At 38.3% G+C, this 17973-nt stretch overlaps 2 protein-coding genes across 3 annotated transcripts; one reads left to right on the forward strand and one right to left on the reverse strand.

The window, feature by feature from the left end:
- The first annotated feature begins 1617 nt into the window (after window positions 1-1617).
- syt15 (synaptotagmin XV) lies at window positions 1618-8219 on the forward strand. Its single transcript, XM_027010447.3, has 8 exons — window positions 1618-1756; window positions 2926-3112; window positions 3223-3362; window positions 3506-3801; window positions 4194-4364; window positions 4695-4806; window positions 6126-6341; window positions 6489-8219. The coding sequence occupies exons 1-8, from the start codon at window positions 1750-1752 to the stop codon at window positions 6635-6637; spliced, it is 1278 nt and encodes a 425-aa protein (XP_026866248.2). The 5' UTR covers window positions 1618-1749; the 3' UTR covers window positions 6638-8219.
- Window positions 8220-9531: 1312 nt separating this feature from the next.
- On the reverse strand, window positions 9532-12744 carry si:ch73-127m5.2 (uncharacterized). Of its 2 annotated transcripts, none has more exons than XM_027010394.3 (4): window positions 12598-12744; window positions 10990-11869; window positions 10730-10859; window positions 9532-10592 (listed from the first exon to the last, which is right to left on the reverse strand). In XM_027010394.3, the coding sequence occupies exons 2-4, from the start codon at window positions 11675-11677 to the stop codon at window positions 10181-10183; spliced, it is 1230 nt and encodes a 409-aa protein (XP_026866195.2). In that variant the 5' UTR covers window positions 11678-11869; window positions 12598-12744; the 3' UTR covers window positions 9532-10180. The 2 variants fall into 2 exon arrangements, with proteins under 2 accessions (XP_026866195.2, XP_035389116.1); XM_035533223.2 differs by having other exon boundaries at window positions 12558-12709.
- Window positions 12745-17973: the final 5229 nt, after the last annotated feature.

A 17973-nucleotide genomic window follows, 5' to 3' on the forward strand; every position in this document is an offset into this window, starting at 1 on the left:
CTGACTCAAATGTAAGAAGCACAGGCAGCTCATTACTAATGTACTGGCTATCCCAGTATTATTATTGTTATTATTATTGTCTTGCTGATCTCTTAAAAATGCACTTGTGGATATGCTTTGATTGATTTTTTTTCTTTACATTTTTCTCTTTTTTCTGGCTTTTTCTCATGTACACAAACACATGCACAGTGCCTGTCTCTTACTCATCCAATATCAACCAATCTCTCTTCTCGTCGCTATAGAAACAACCATGCTCAATGGGAGCCCAGTGAATTTTCATCGTGACATTTTTTAAGGTTGCCGTGGGAACAATGAAAACACCACCTTAGAAAACAGGTTTTGAGAAGATAATGGCGGCGGTCAGGAAAACATTATGATCCATGTCGTAAATGCTGGGGAGTCATCGTCCTGACACGTCTGTTGAAGATCCAAAGCTTTGGTGGATCATGTTCAATAAGCTGCTTTATTTTACACATACTGTGTTGTAGGATACTGGTCTAAACCTTAAAAAGGTTTTAAAATATAGGGCAGTTTAAATTCTCTGAAAATTGCCTGGGTTGTAATAATGAAGCCTCGTTAGCACAAATCTTGGTTGCTGTAGGTTTATGGTATTGGTATTTCCACAAATTAACACTGGTCTTGAGATGTATAACGTATAGCTACATTCAGACATATTCTGTTGCCTGAGTCTAACTCTAATGTAATTCAATTTTTAATCTTTTAATCTAATGAAATTTATGGTAGATATGATCAGGTGTAAACAATGTCTGAGAAGTGTGAAAAGTAGTGTGGGAACAACAAACGTGTCAACTGATTAAAATACTGATAAGGCCTCTCCTGGTATCCTAGTATTCTGGAGTTGATCATTAACCTTCAGTGAATGTAGCAGGCTGGCTACAGCAGATATCATAGCAGCAGTAACTATGTTATATTGTTTGTAATAATTAAACCCTGGATAGGGGTCCTGCTATCACTGAGCCACTATAACATCATAACCAGCCTGTTGCCATGCAATGCCAGTTTTGAGATAGTATATTATTGGGAGGCTAATGGAGGAAGTGAAAATTAAAATTCTACAGTATGAGGTAATCTTGCATGAGACAACCTGTGTTTTTATTATTTATAAAATTAGCACTTATAAACTTGTGATGTCTCATAATCAGTATTTCAATATACTGAAAGTCATTGAACTTTTAAAAAACTTAAATACAATTATAAATGCAAAAATTAGGATTAAATAAAAACATATAGCAAGCTCTTAAATACCACAAATGTTGCTGTGGAGTTTTGAACTGTAAGGTTTTGAAGGTTTTATGGTTTTGTTATTTACTTTTATATGCCTTCCTTCACATTGAGCTGAAGTAAATGACAAAGCATATTCTTATGACGGAGAACTGAACAGATCACACTAACATTTTATTTAAATTTGCAAAATGAAGAGTGTTACATTGACAATCTCATTTTATCTAATTAGAATGTGTTAAAAATGTGTAGTTTTACCATGACTAACCTGAATTGTGGCCCCTGGACATGTGTGTGAGGCCCATTGTGTGGTGTTGATTAACCAGACTGAGAGCTATGGGAACATTGTGGTGATTGGGTGAATTTGTACCCAGATGGCAGTCTCCACTGGGACACAGAGATAAAGAGCTACTGGGAAAACCTCTGGAAGTAGAATGGGACAATGCAACTTATAATCACGGAGACAGATCAAAATAAATTGGAATCTGGAGGTATCTTAGGCTATTCATGGCTGGTAAGTAGAGCTTCAGATGTTGTAAAAGGGCCTTATATATCACAAGAAGAGTCCAAAAGACACTGGTACAATTTCGATGAACGGAACAAATTATAAATACTAATATGATGCTGTACAGTATTATGTAAAGGTTATTTGGATTTCTGTAAACTATTACACAGTATCCACATATTCTGAGAGAGTATTGTATTAAAAGAAAGAAATAAGACTAAGAGACATTTTTGATCTTCATTGTTAATGTCTGGTATAGTCATTCTAGTGATACAAGTGTCCATACTGAACGATGCCAAAGCCCAAAGCTTTTTTGATGAGTGCTAGAAACACTGCCAGGTGCTTGGCCATGACCTGATAGATTGGAAGAATTCAATAATCCTGCTTCACACCTGTCCCTACTGTACTGTAAAGATAGCACCAGTTTATTAACATAAGCACCAGTTATTAGATTTTTACCTGTGATCCAAAAAGCAGTATAATACTGATCCATACATTTATTTATTATAAGATATTTAATATTCTGGATATTTTTTCTGTTGTTATATATTTTGCCTGCTGAAAGTTTCTTTAATTTTTTTTACCTGTTTGCACATATATTCACTTATAATTTAAAATGAAACCAAAAATCCATTACTAGTTAAAGGTGTGGCATGTTTGAAACAATTTTTAAAAATATACATATAAACATCTCTATAAATTTGTTTATATTAAATCTTATTTATCTTATATTAAATTAAAATTTAAATCATTTAATATTCCACTGTTTAATGTTTCTACTTGGACACTACTCTTGAGTCATAGTGTTTCATGAAGAATTGTATTAGATAAAAAGAAAGCATTTCATCGTGAAGCCTATGCCAGCAAATGAGTGTATTCCCTTTGAATGTAATGACATGTTTGAAGCTGTTTTTGGAGCAAAGGATTGCTATTTTGAAGAATTTAAGATTAAGGGATCATTTTCTTTCATACTATTTGATTTGGATATTGTTTTGTATATTTGAAGCTTCTTATTGAAACTGCCAACTGTTTTTCATGTTGTTTTTTCTGTTAATGCTTAGAAAAAAGGTAGGTTCCAGTTAAATATGAACACTTCAGGAATCTTCTGTATAATGAGAACAGACATAAGCGGGAATAGTCAGAAGTATTATCAATATTCTGTTTCTCTATATCCTCAGATCCTTTGATAGCTTTGGCTGGTTGTCTAGTGGCTGCACTTCTCTTTCTTATGTTGATTGGCCTGACAGTCTATCTCTTGTGGAAGAGGAGACAGGACCAGAGGCAACACCACCAACTGATCAGCACAAACCCAACCATTCCATCATGTAGCCCTGTATTCCAGATGCCACAAAGTAGCAGCTATGGGTGTGATTCTGATCTTGGCTAAATCATACCTTTAATCACATGTGAAGAGTACAATGAGCTATGCCTTGTTCCATATGATGTAAATGCTACTGTGCTCTCATGCATCACAGCTCGGCTGAAGTTCCCTTCTTTCTCCCTCCACGCTTCAAGAATTCATCCCATGCAGGAGCGACAGAAGGGAGGGAGGAAAATGAAGAACAGAGGGAGAACTACCAACACTATACACAGCGCGGCTCTCTGACAGTAGGCAGTAAGTCATTAGACGAGGGCTGAGGGGCTTGCTGTGAGTGAATTTGCATTGCTCACTTGATTTATTTTCAAGTCCTGTCTAATGCTATTTAATTTGCCTGTCGCTTTCCTTCCACTCCCCTGCCTACCTGTCTGTTGCTGGAGGTTGGTTCCCCCTGGGCAGCCTGAGACCAGACCTGTACCGGCTGCCCTCGGAGCCCAGCGAGTGGGCCCAGCCCAGTGGTTGCACCGTGCGCCTCTGCTTTGCTGTGCAGTACCAGCAGGAACAGGAGCAGCTGGTGGTCTCCTTGCTCCAGGCTGCCAACTTGCCCGCCCACTGCCAAGGCAATGCCACACTGGTCAAGCTGCAGCTCCTGCCGTCTGATGACCGACGCCACTGTCAGGCCAAGGCCCAAAGCAAAGGCTGCCAGCCCCAGTTTAATGACAGCTTTGTGTTTCAGGTATACCACAAAATTGGCACACTGTGCTGTAGATAGTAATCTGTTTCAAGATTTCTGAAGATTTATACTTAGGAAAGAGATTATTGTAAAATCTCATAAATCATCTAATTATAATTTTATAAAAATAATATTAAGGAAGGAAACCCATAATCCTAAAGGAAAACTTTCAGTGATTAGAGGTAGGAGAATGAAATGTTGTTGTCCCCACCTAATGGCCATCATAGGAATAGAATAAAATTAATGTTACTGTTACTGAATTAACTGATATTAATTATACTGATATGCACAGTGCTTCATATCTTCTCACATTTATTAAAGCATATTTATTCAAATAATGAAAGAATTAGTTATTTTTGTGTGACAGTGTGCTGAATCCCACTCCCTCCCTGCAGGTGTCTTCTAACAGCATAGAGCAGTGCACCCTAAGCCTAAGCATGTACAGTGTAGACCGACTCAGAAAGCACCATATGGTGGGCCGTATTCTCTTCCCTCTCAGACACTACGAACTGAAAGAGGCATCAGGCAAAGTCCTATGGAGGGACCTGGAGAGTGAAAGTGAACTGGTAGACAAGCAGTCCAACAATATATGTTTTATATCCATTGTTGGTCTCCTTTCTCTGTTCTTATGTAGGAATACAGAGCTAATGATCTACATGCATGTTACTGTATTGTAATTGTAGATAACTGTGTAAAATATGCACTCTCAGTTTTCACTCATGTACTCATAGAACTTTAATATTAGTTTCAACATGAACACTGAATAATCTACAGTAGATACTTAATAATATTCCTTAAGATTAAAAATAAAATAAAAATACAGTAAAATAAAAATAAAATAAAAAGTAATAAGCCTGGAATTTAAGAGGGTAAAACTTCTCTTTTGTTAGGAACAGCTGCTTTCAAAGCACGGAGATATCCAGGTGTCTCTAAACTACAACCAGTCTCTACAACGCCTCACTGTGGTTGTGCTTAGAGCTCGAGGACTCCAGTACCTCAGCAATGCTGGTGAGATTCTACCAATTATTGCTTCAAACATGAATTTGAGCATATATATATATATATATATATATATATATATATATATATATATATATATATATATATACACACACACACACACACACACACACACACACACACACACACACTGCCTGGCCAAAAAAGGTCACACACTCTAATATTTTTCTACACCACCTTTAGCTTTGATTACAGCACGCATTTGCTCTGGCATCGTTTCCATTTATTTCTGTCCAGAGTTGCATTACTTTTTCCCCAAGATCTTGTATTGATGATGGGAGATTTTGACCACTGTGCAAAGTCTTCTCCAGTACATCCCAAAAATTCTCAATGGGGTTCAGGTCTGGACTCTGTGGTGGTCAATCCATGTGTGAAAATGATGTTTCATGCTCCCTGAACCACTCTTTCACAATGTGAGCCTGATGAATCCTGGCATTGTCATCTTGGAATATGCCCATGCCATCAGGGAAGAAAAAATCCATTGATGGAATAATCTGGTCATTCAGTATATTAGGCATGATGTGTGCATCACTTCAGCCGCCTCTCTTCTTACCCTGATGTGCACATCACTCTGGAACAGGGTAAATATGGACTCATCAGATCACATGACCTTCTTCCATTGCTCCAGTGTCCAGAGTCTACAAGCCTGTGGGGGCAGTGCTATGATCTGGGGTTGCTACAGTTGGTCAGGTCTAAGTTCAGCAATGTTATGTGTCCAAAGAATGAAGTCAGCTGACTACCTGAATATACTGAATGACCAGGTTATTCCACCAGTGAATTTTTTCTTCCCTGCTGGCATGGGCATATTCCAAGATGACAATGCCAGGATTCATCGGGCTCAGATTGTGAAAGAGTCGTTCAGGGAGCATGAGATATTATTTTCACACATGGATTGACCACCACAGAGTCCAGACCTGAACCCCATTGAGAATCTTTGGGATGTGCTGGAGAAGACTTTGCACAGTGGTCCAAATCTCCCATCATCAATACAAGATCTTGGAGAAAAATGAATGCAACTCTGGACAGAAATAAATGTTGTGACATTGCAGAAGCTTGTGGCAAAGATGCCACAGTGAATGCGTGCTGTAATCAAAGCTAAAGGTGGTCCATTGAAATATTAGAGTGTGTGACCTTTGTTTTGGCCAGGCAGTATATATATATATATATATATATATATATATATATATATATATATATATATATATATATATATATATATATATATATATATATATATATATATATATATATAGCTTATCTAAATGTGCATATATAAATTCTTAGAATCTCACCTAGAAAGTGGGCAGGTGTTTGTGTCCAGGTCTCTCTGCAAATACATACGCAGGTGGTGAAGACAAAGTGGACTTCAGTAGCCAAAGGCAGTGAGCCCACTTTTAATGAAAAGATGACTTTTCGGCTCCTCCCTCTGCACCTTGATGCAGCATGCCTGAGCTTGGAGCTTCAGCAGTCAGTCCCACAGGAGTCTGACCGATGTCAACCAAGCACCAGCACCCACGCCACATGTACAGCAGGCCATCTATTCACATCAGTAATAAACAATCAAAAAACATAAAGAGCTTACACTCTGAGACTTACAGCAAATCAGAGTAAATGTATTTATGGCAAAAGCTTAAATATATCAAATTCCCCTCATTTCCCCTCTCCTGCAGTGTCTCTTGGAGTAGTGGTGATTGGACCATTCATGTATGCCAGAGGCAAAGCACTGGAGCACTGGAATGAGATGGTCAGTAAGTCACAGGAGCTGGTCAAGCAGTGGCATGGACTGGGATTGGCCCATACCATTCAGAACCCATCCTGAACAGTAGAATTCAATCCTCAGTGTTTGACTACCTTAAAAAAGAGAAGCTAAAAGAAAAGCTGTTACATCATCTGCACATTATGCATTTATTCCACAAGGGTCATATATAAATAGGTTTCAAACATGACTGTCTATTTATAGAAAATTACATATGGAAAGACTGCCTTTATGAATGACAGAAAGATAATGTCTTATGATTTTTAACACAGGAATAGGTGAAAGAAATTGCCCAGTGTTTATGAAATATTCATTACAACAGTCTTTATTTGGCTTTTTAACACAATGAGCAAATATTAAGCTAGACAGAACAGCATTTTTTAAAATCACATGGTTTATTGATAAAATAGAAGTAAATGCAGCATGGGGGTAATTTATGACAATATTTCAATGTAAGAAAACAGGTGCTGCCTAAACAAAACAAAAATACTGTGGCTTACACAGCATCTTATAATAAGTACAAAGCTGGGAAAGACTTCATCTGCTTGCACACTTGGATCTGCCATTGACAGTACATCTACAATGTAGCTTCAATGACTATATATAAACATTTTTGGACAAGGGTAGCCAGTTTGATTTTATGTGTGTCCATCAATACAGTCATGGTATGTAATAACCATGAAATATGAGAAACTTTCTTGGTCAATGCTGAGTTTAACCATTTCTAAATAATTGCCCCCTTAAAGTTCTTAAAAGTTAATCTTCGTTTACATTTATGGCATTTAGCTGACACTTTTATCCAAAAGCGACTTACAATTTTGACTGATTACAACTTGAGCAATTGAGGGTTTCTGCACACTTGCAGAAAACCAACATCATTCACAAGGTGATTTACAGTGTATGGGCCACAAACCCATGGGCCTCATACCTTTGACCCTTTGAGAAGATCATCACTGAAGGGTGTTATTTTGTGCAAAGTGATTTTCACTTCATCTCCATATGAAAATTCATTAAATGTAAGCGATCTTTGGGCCAAGAGCAAAAATTAGAAAACCATGTCACCGTACTGCTATTGTAGCAGATTCTTCCAATGGCCTGGCTAACGTGCAACAGCAGACCCTGCTCTTCTCTGAGCAGTAAGGTCAGAGGAACTGATACAGTGCCAGCCTCAAAACAGTCATCTCTGACAGGAGCTGGGATAGAATATCATGAAATGAAAGAACAATGAGTGTGCAACAAAACATGAATGTGGTCTGTGCTGTGCAGGACTTTGTTTAAACAACGAAAGGTCTGTTTGTAAGGAAACTTTTCCTTCTTACAGCCTGAGTCAGAACAGGCAAAATGCCACTCTTTACCACCTGCTTAGCTATGGCTCTCTGTTCGGTGAAGTAAACACACACACACACACACACACACACACACACACACACACACACACACACACACACACACACACACACACACACACACACACACACACACACACACACACACACAGAGAGAGAGCAAACTTCCAGGGATCATTACAACATAAGACGATTTATATATTAAATTTCACATTTAAATGTATTTTGATGTTATTTACTGTCATTATATTATAATGTGGACTATAATCTGGACTTTAGTCTAACAAACAAAAATATTAATTTCAAAATTAAACAAATAAAAATTAACAAATAAAGAAATATTAAGGCACTGAGATCTGTTAGATTATTTGTCTACTCTTGTGAATACAGTGGTATTGCACACAAGCCTTTGATGTTACATCCATATCCTGTAGATGTCCTTCTGTATGTTACTTACCTTTTGCTGAACTGGGCTGAGGTTAAGTGAGCTATCCTCTTGTCCGTGTGTGTGTGTGTGTGTGTGTGTGTGTGTGTGTGTGTGTGTGTGTGTGTGTGTGTGTGTGTGTGTATGTGTGTGTGTTTGAGGGGGAAAAAAAAAGATGATCACAAGTCTTAGCATCAGGTGTGATATTTATTACACAAACAGCTAGACTCTCCCATGCCTCATTTTCTTCTTGACATGCACACCAGTTTATCCAGTAATAGGCCTTTCCTGCCATCTTCTATATTCCTCTTTGTTTGTGATATGGTGCACCTTGTTTCCCATGCAGTTTCTTTCCTTCAGTCAATGGTTCTCCCACCTTCTAAGATTTTCACTAATGCACTCCACATGCTAAATCTCTAAAGCTGCTTGTTTGATAGACAACCTCTGAGTGGCAGAGAACAAAATGTAGTTTTGACGTGTCACATTTAAATTGGTAAATCTCTGTAGATGCATTTGTTCATCAAGGATTTGGGCATGGGGTTTTAATAAAGTTAAGGGGGAAAGCTATGCATTGTGAAAACCTCCATGCCAACTGAACCAGATTTATTATTATTTGCATTTATATAGTGCCTTTCTCAAACTCAAGGATGCTTTTTACAAATATCACTTTTTTTTTAAACACCTGATGAGAAGCAGCAGCCAATTTTGCACACCACATACTCTCAATCAGAAAACACAGCCCCTTCGTGGACTGCACTGGGTGCAGGGAAAGGGGAGGAGGTTAAGACCAGGACAGAGCACCAACCATCACTAGACATACACACATACACACACACACACACACACACACACACACACACACACACACACACATATATATATATATATAGACACACAGGACAATTTAGAGTATCCAATCAACCTAACCACCATGTTTTTGGAATGTGGGAGGAAACCAGAGACCCTGGAGTAAACCCACACAGACACAGGGAGAACATGGAAATTCCACCCAGATAGGGACTTGAACTCAATACCTTAGTGCTGAGAAGGAAAAATGCTAACCACCAAGTCTCCACCCTTCTCCATTTGCTCAACTCACATAAAGTAAAATTGGTCACTAATGTTAAAATGTGACGCAATTAACATAACATGACCAAACATAACATGATTCATACAAGACAGCAAAATAAGTCATTTAAAAAACTTAAATTTTTAATAAATGCAAATGAGCAGTCTGAAGAACTTTCTGAATTCAGGCTACAGTCATTCTCTGATTACTCAGTAGACCACATGTTGATTAAAAAAAAGAGAGAAAATATATAAATAGTCCATAAATCCTTTTGCAAAAATTTGGCAGTCCATAGACAGATAAGGCATTACTCAATTTAAATTGCTTTGTGATAACAGAATAAGAGAATCAGCAGTGATGTAATATTTAAATGACTGTAGACTTGGGTTTCACTTCATATGCCTTGCACTTCTCAAAAAAACATCAGTTTTCCAACATTATATGTGCTCCATGTATACATGATGTTAGGTCAAAGCCAAAAGGAGAATGGAACAAAAGATAAGACCTGAAACAAAATGGAAGACATGAAAAGACCTTTTTAACTGAGATACCCTGAATGCAGTAAATAGCATTCCTTGCCAAATGAATTGTACAAAGACTGATTTTTATCTACAATTGACAGGGATAAAAAACCCCCCACCATTTTAGAAGTCCAAAAAGAAAACAGATTTAACATTTGAAAGTAATCAAAAAACTAACAAAACTAAAATGCACTTTACAACAAAGGGGCACTCAGCGTTCACTCCTTGGATGACCCATGGTGCACACTACACCAGACCTGCGCTGGTGGCCCCGAGCCCACTCGATATGGTCTCATATCCCACAGACACCAGGGTCAGGACACTGCTCTCTATGTCTGTGGACTGAGGGACCTGTGGAACCGAAGGATCCAGGCGCATCTGTTTGCCTTTCTTTCTGCCTCTTTTGCCCTTGTCTTTGGGCTTGCCATCCTCCGTGGTGGCCTTGGGCTTACGGGTGCGCTTACGGGTCCTCTTGATGGGAAGCTCCGGCTTTGGGTCTGTGTTACCAGAGAGGATGCGGATCTGCCGGTCAATTACTGCATCGATAATGTCAAGAGCCACATCCATCATGCCATTACCGAGGCCGTGTGTGACGTTGGAAAACAAGCGACTATTAGCTGGCTCTTTGAAAACTTTCCGCATCTCTTCCAGATAGTTCCTGCCACACAAAATCACAAATAACCAATATATCACCAAGGAATTGTAAAGAAGAATGAAATGTGTTCACCACCACATGTAAAAAAATTCCATCATCAGTTTAGCTGGATGCATACATTCTAGAGTGCATAACTTTACCTTGTTTCAATAATTTTTGACCAGTGTTGCACCTGGTTTGTCTCAGGCAGTAACTGTTTCGCCATGTTTTCATAATCCACATACTGTAAGGCAAAGTCTTTCATATCTTTACACAGTGCTTCTGTGTCACCTAAAAAAAAAATGTTACTCAGGTGTAACACTCTTAGATATAGCAAAGTAACTGCTTCAATATTTTATTTAGATGGACAATTTATAAGCTATGTGAGTAAAAATCATGGATGAGTATGGTCAAGCCTCACCTTCAGTGAGTTTGGAGAAAGAGCTGGACACTGCTGTGTTGGTGCTTGGTGACAGGCCAAAAACATTCAGTGATTCTAGAAGAGTTTTTTTACTAGCTGGGCCTCGGCTCACTCTAGTGTAGGCAGCCAGAGATCTGAGAGACATCTTCTCAGGTGGCTCCAGTCTCCGTTTTACTTCCTCATAATGGATTTGGTACTTCCGTGCTTTTGAGCTCTTCATGTTGGGATCTAACAAGGAGGCCACTTCTGCAAAGGGGACCTGTAATGATGACCTGGCTCCATCCTGAGAAGCTGGTACGCTCTGGTTCTCTGATGGGCCTTGTATAGGAACATGGACTTGTGACGGGCCATGGGTTTGTGCTTGCCCGTGGCTTTGTGACAGGCCATGGCTTTGTGCTTGCCCGTGGCTTTGTGACTGGACATGGGTTTGTGTTTGAACACGACCTTGATTATGGCCATGTAGAGACATCTGGGCTTGCGATGACATCTGGACTTGTGATGGAACTGTATGCTGTATATTTTGACATGAGACATCTTGCGGAATTACGTGCTGTGTAATGATCTGTGCAATATTTGGGGCTTGAGGCGGAGTCTGATACATTGTTATGATGGGATTTCCAACAGTCACATGGACAACCTCACTGTTTGATGGTACAGGGGGCATGTGCATTCCAGAAGATGGATCCATTTTCAGTCTTTTCCAAGATTAATCACTTTTGGTTTAAACCAGGTGGCATCAAATAGTTTTAATGTGTTCTTTGCTGTTCTTGTAAAATTAGTGTAACTTTCTGACTGTTTTTCAGTTATTGTCAAATAGAAGTTAGCTTTTATAGTAGTTACAAAACAATCGTTGGTTCCTCATAGGTTATTGTGCCAGTAACTGTAAAAAATAAATAAATAAAAACAGTATTTGTTATTTATGTGCTTTACACATCCTTTCATTTTCATTGTTGTGCAACAAATTACAAAGTTATGTAAAAGTTATGCAACATAACTCACTGTTTACGCTACAGTGTTATAGAAGGTAAATCATTAGAGAAAATGTAATAAAAACATCTCCATTTCGCTCGCTCTATTTCCATTATATATTTTTTTTCTCGGAGGAAGTAATTTAAGCGCATTCGTCACATACATAACACATCACTAGCGTCACTGGACATCGCATGTAACTGAAGTTTAGAGTTCGCAGGCGCGCAGGCTGTGGGGTAATGTTAGATGGCCAGGCTAGGAGGCTTTCGGTGATTAGAGAAACAAGATGGTTCTTTTATCCAGTTACGTTAGGTACAGAGGTACAGAAAAGCAGCAAGATACTGTATATTGCGTGCTTGAAACTTAAAACTTGAGCAATTTCTTCCATGTAGAAAAATGTCCCTACTCAGCAAGATAAGGGTATATTGGGTAGACTTTAAGAGGAAAGATAATCCACTTGTTTTCATGAACAGTGTCTAGGCAGGCCAAAGGCTCGACGGGGAACCGTCACGTTTGAAATGTGATAAGGAAAGGTTTCGTATAATGACTACCTCTAGATCAGGTGTAACTTAGTTACTTATATGATTTATAACACTAACCTTGAATCAGACGCAAGTTGCTGACAGTATTCTTACTTACCGCTCTATGGTTAGAGTCGTAGTTAAACCGTGCTGATCCTAGAACAGTCCATGGCGAACCGATCGAAGGTCTCCTTCTTCCCCGATGGTGTTTCAGCGGGTTGCAAATCAGCAGACAGGGCACTGTCGCCATTGCTATTCTATCTCGCGTACTTATTGGTCGATGTTCTTGTCAATCAAGTTTTACACGTGCTTCGTATACCTGAACACAACGTCAATCACACTACGTCATCTTTAAGAGGTGGAACATCCGGATCTTAAAAGTGGTTCAACAACAAAGACTGATGGCATAAAGCATAGATGTCTGTTATTTTCCTATCGAAGTTATATAAATATATGACCAACCGGATAGTATGAAAAGTTACGTGTTCTGCATGCCCTTCGAAACAATATCGACTACCTGACATACATTTAAACAGAGTATTTTGCAGTTTTGGTTCGTACTGTACGTCAGGCTGTTTGAAAAGGCTCTGTAGTCCGTTTGTACTATGTTGTAAAAAAACTACCTTGATAATCATAATCAACAAATGCTTCTTTGCAGTAGCCATACGAATCACTAGATGGCGTCTGGTCACCAGCCACTAGCCTCATTAGACTAAGCATCTTGTGAAGCAACCATCATTGTGAAGAAAGTAGGCTACCATGTGGGGACTCCAGAGCAAATGTAACACACAGGATTGTCTTAGTCCTAATATTTTAAAAGAATTCTCTCTCTCTCTCTCTCTCTCTCTCTCTCTCTCTCTCTCTGTGTGTGTGTGTGGTATGTGCTGCAGTATGTGCTTTAAGCTGTGTCTCCACTTTCCTGACACACACATTTTTATGCTTGTTATGCAGCCTTGATTCTTAACCTTAATCTCTCTCTCTCTCTCTCTCTCTCTCTCTCTCTCTCTCTCTCTCTCTCTCTCTCTCTCCCTCTCTCTCTCTCTCTCTCTCTGTTATTGCTCATAAGTTAAGTAAGTTCATGCTCATAACATCACCAGTAAGGTGCAAGGGGTAATGCTGGAAAAAGTAGATAACCACAAACAACAATAATACTTCTTAGGTTTCACAAATATGCCAGTGCTTTTAAGAATTAGCTATTATATTTACCGCTAGTCCATTTGTCATACAGTAAAGGTGCTTTTTTAGCTTTCTTTGGGAATGTTTACAATTTAAGTACCTTTAAATGAATCATAAGAATTATGGTCTGATCACCAAATAAGTCAAAATGACTAATAACTAATAACCTAAAAAACACAATCTTCATAAACCAAAAACACAGACACACATGTACTACCTCCTGTTAATGCTGAACAAATACTTAAACAACACATCCTAGTCTGGAAAAAGGATGTGAACCTCTAGACTTTTCTAAAGGATAACTGGAATCTGTTCCAGCCAATCGGGTGAGACTGGTACATCAAGATTGGTTAGTGCTCTTTTAAGAAAGAAGTGTTCTTGTGAGCAATTCTCTGGCCAAAATAAATATCAGAGAACCTTAGAAAAATAATTGTAGAGATGTGTATAGCTGGAAAAGCTACAAAATAATTTCTGAAGGCTATCACACTACAAAAAAAAAAGAAAAAAAAAGGAAACTTTTGTGCTCTCCCTATGTATAATGCAAAAACCACAGCAAGAGTGCAACATGCAAAGCTGAAGGAGGTGAAAAAGAAGCCATTTTAAACCAACTCAGATCCTGTGGAATAACCTGAAGATAGCTGGTCAAGGAAACTCAGGAATATCAAAAGAACCTCATTCTATAAGGAGGAATGGGCATGTGAAATTCCTCCAAACCATTGTGCAAGTCTGTTCAGTGGCTACAGGAAAGATTTTGTGAAGGTTGTTACTAATGAGGTTCATCCAGGTACTAAATTCAAGAGTTAACATCTTTCAGCCTGGATTATAAATGTTTAATCAATTTACTGATTGTTGTCAAGAAAAAAAATCAAGAAAAACACATGAAGACTTAACACTAAAATATCCCCGTTTTGTCATTTAATGCAGCAAAGCACTGCATTAATACATTCTAATATGTCATTCTAATTTGAAATTTTAAATAGTGTACATAATTAAGTCACTCATATAAATCCCCTCTGCTTTGGCTTTTGTATTCAGCTTCTAGCTCAATAATATCCCCCTTACAGTTTTTAAAATTTCCCAGAAACACAATTCACACTCAGTATAACTGCCTCAAATCCTCAGACACTTTCTTCTTTCATAGTACAGTTATTCTCAACACAATACACCTCCTTACATAAAATTGTCAATCATCTAACCAGTATAGGCATTCTAAGCAAACCTCATAACAGTTGCACATCTGCAAAATACTACATGCATTCTCATTGTTTACATACAGGACTCTTATCAAAAGAATCTGTGTAATTGTCTACAAATGACAAATGCTCCTATATGCAGAAACTTTGCTATTTGCTATGCTTTACCTGATGCACACAATTCAGAACTATTTATATGGAGCTAAATGTAGGACAAAGTGAATGAGTAGTGTGCAGAGAACTTACAGGCTTCATGGTGGAGGATCTTTTTTATTTTAAACTGGTCAATGAAGATTTTCATTCTTATGGACTAGGTCTGTAACTAATGAAAGCCACTAAAATTATAAAGTATGTATAACAGGTCTGGTACGAATGGACATTTCTCTTGTTTGAAATCTTAAACACCATCACGCATTTTGGTACATTTGTGCTTTTTGAGAAAACTGATAAAAACTTAATAGCCAAGTAAATTAGTCTGCATAAAATAATTACAAAGTCCCCCAGAGCCTTAGAAAGCCCATACATTTCCCATCATTTTCTTTGTTAAGCTCTGAGAATTTCATCTCCATCTTGGACATTATGATTAGTTAATGACATTAGTTCAGTGCTCATAATGCCAGCGGAGAGATCTTCAGTCATGAGTGAAAGATCCCAGCAGTCTTCACTTCAAACACTATCTCACAGCAACACCGAGAACACCCGCGGCTGCCAGTGATAATTGATCTGTCTTTCTTCTGCTTTCAGGCTCGAGGGACAGATGAGAAGAATGGAAGCTTTGGTATAGGCGTCACACTTTCAAAGATCATAGGCACACTGATTAGGGGCAGAATCCCTAAACATTAGCTACTAGCCATGCGTGACACTTGGTTTCAAGCTTATGAAAAATCTAGTAAGTCAGTCAACAGCATGTTGACCCCATTAGCAATGAATATGGAGGCCTGTTATAATAATAATAATAATAATAAGTTCAATTTACATAGCTATTTTCTCACACCAAAGGTCCTTTACAGATGAAAAAAAATAAATGTGCAATATCCACAGTATCGTGTGTGTGTGTGTGTTTGTATGAGGTGCACATGTGGATGTGTGTGCATGTTCATGCAGAATTTCGACCATTCCATCCACCACTAAAGACAATATAGCCTAAGCATAACAGACACACATTTGACTAAAATAGGCAAATTGAGGCCAAAGCAGAGGCAGTACTGAACAATGACAAAATTATATTTCCATCTTCACATTCAACCACTGGCCTTAGGCAAGGCAAAAAAAAAGAGAAGGAAAGAAAAGGTTTGATCATGCATTTCTCTCATTCGTTTCCATACCAACATTCTTTGGCAGGAAGTAGCTCAACAGAGAGTATACTGGGAACTGAAGCTACTAGTCATGGCAGTTATGACAGATATAGCCCCCCCCCCCCCCCCCCCATCTATGAATTTGTGCATGTGTGCAAATTTGAGTGCACATGCATGTGCAAAGGTATGCATGCATTTGCTTTTGTACAATGTTGTGGTCTTATACAAAGACTGGAAATATTAGGTGTAATTCCCAGTAGTCTTACGCGACTCACCGTGGTTTAGTGATGAGATTAAACACAGGTTTGCTGCTGTCTTTAAAGCCTTTCTACTTGTTTTAACATCTAGCTACCTAAAACCACACCAGGCTTTTTGTTGCTGTCACGGTGGTACTGAGAGCACAAAATCTGCTGTATCTGAATGGTCCTTAAATTTGCAATGAGAGTTGGAGGTACTGGCAGCAATTTAACCATTGTGTTACCATGACAACCCCAGTGTCTGTAGAAGTACCCCACTAAGACTCTAGTCTCCTCCATTAAAAGCACTATGCAATGGGGAACCAAACTTACTGAAGCATAGAGGCAATAATGATTGTAAAATAAAGTGCTTTAGCTGCAGTCAAGAGGTCAGGAATGTGGGGAATAACAGGATGTATTGATTGTAATATATGCATGGTAGATTGGGAGAACTCAATCCATGGGTGGGTCACTACACATGCCATTAACACTCATAGAAGGTCACTCATATGGTTCCCAGCTGCTGTTTCAAGTATTGTAGGCATGGACATGCTGCATCAGTCAGCAGCTTAAATAACATGTAAGCAATATGTAAGATGTTTGTGTGAGTGTGTGTGTTTATGTATATATGCCTTGCAGTCACTGTTTGATAAGATTTTGGGTTACTTTAGTCATTCACAGTTTCACTGATTTGTAGAATGTGCAGAGTGTTAATCCCTGCATATTTAGATGTGTACTCCAAGAAAGGTTTGTGCTTTGTGCATGGATGCACAAAAAGTACTTGTTTACACTTAGGGAAATACCACCAACTGCAGAATGTTTTGTGTATGTGTATAATTTATACAGCAGCTGATGTAGATTAACGTACTTCTTTTGTGTCTTTCTGCCCTTCAAACATGCACTTTAATATTTTTAGATTTTTTAATATATTGTTGTTGCTTTCATGCTTAGTCTTCTAATTTTCTTTCATGCCTCCAGGTTATAATTTAGACCTTAAAGTAGTGTCTTAGCTGTAGTGAAGAGAATAAATATTTCTAAGTTCTAACTTTCTAAAAAGAGAGGCACCAAGTAGCACAGTGTGTAACTCAGCAGGCTGGCTCTTATACTGACTGCTTCAGCTTTCTGCAACAGATAGTCAGGATTACTATGAATTTATAGATAGATAGAAGGCAACCTGCATTTATGATTGTACGAGTCAGTACTGAACAGCCTCTTATCCCTAAAAACCTCATACTGTTTTAATGGAGGGTGAATTTAGCAGATGTTTATTTATCAGCACCATGAGTCAGTAACAAGTATGTGGAAAGCTCTGCCGAGAAAACATGTTTGAATCTTTAGAAAAAAGAAAACTTAATAGTTAATTCCACATGATTTTTACTGTGATTTATTTGATATGCTTAATGGAAGGAGGGTGTACAAACAGGAAATGAAAAATTAGTGCTTTGTTATTTATTCCAAACTTATTTTGGTATAATCTATTTTTGTATGCCTATGCTCAGATCTGTGATTTAAACAATTAGATGTTACAGGACAAAAATGTTGTTACAGATAGGAACATCGTTAGGGTTTTTTTAAAATTCGGGGTTCTAGAACC

Source organism: Electrophorus electricus, chromosome 15, assembly GCF_041902795.1.
Source record: "Electrophorus electricus isolate QZ-2024a chromosome 15, ASM4190279v1, whole genome shotgun sequence".
Lineage (NCBI taxonomy): Eukaryota > Metazoa > Chordata > Actinopteri > Gymnotiformes > Gymnotidae > Electrophorus > Electrophorus electricus.

What these genes read in the sequence shown, in the direction of transcription:
- syt15 (XM_027010447.3), top strand. An exon ending in CGGCTCTCTGACAGTAGGCA is followed by an intron (nt 3,363 to 3,505) that starts GTAAGTCATTAG and finishes CTGTTGCTGGAG; the next exon opens with GTTGGTTCCCCCTGGGCAGC. An exon ending in ATGACAGCTTTGTGTTTCAG is followed by an intron (nt 3,802 to 4,193) that starts GTATACCACAAA and finishes CCCTCCCTGCAG; the next exon opens with GTGTCTTCTAACAGCATAGA.
- si:ch73-127m5.2 (XM_027010394.3), bottom strand. Translation starts at nt 11,677, where the DNA reads ATGGATCCATCTTCTGGAATGCACATGCCCCCTGTACCATCAAACAGT. An exon ending in TTTCTCCAAACTCACTGAAG is followed by an intron (nt 10,860 to 10,989) that starts GTGAGGCTTGAC and finishes TTTTTTTTTTAG; the next exon opens with GTGACACAGAAGCACTGTGT. An exon ending in TCAAAAATTATTGAAACAAG is followed by an intron (nt 10,593 to 10,729) that starts GTAAAGTTATGC and finishes TTTGTGTGGCAG; the next exon opens with GAACTATCTGGAAGAGATGC.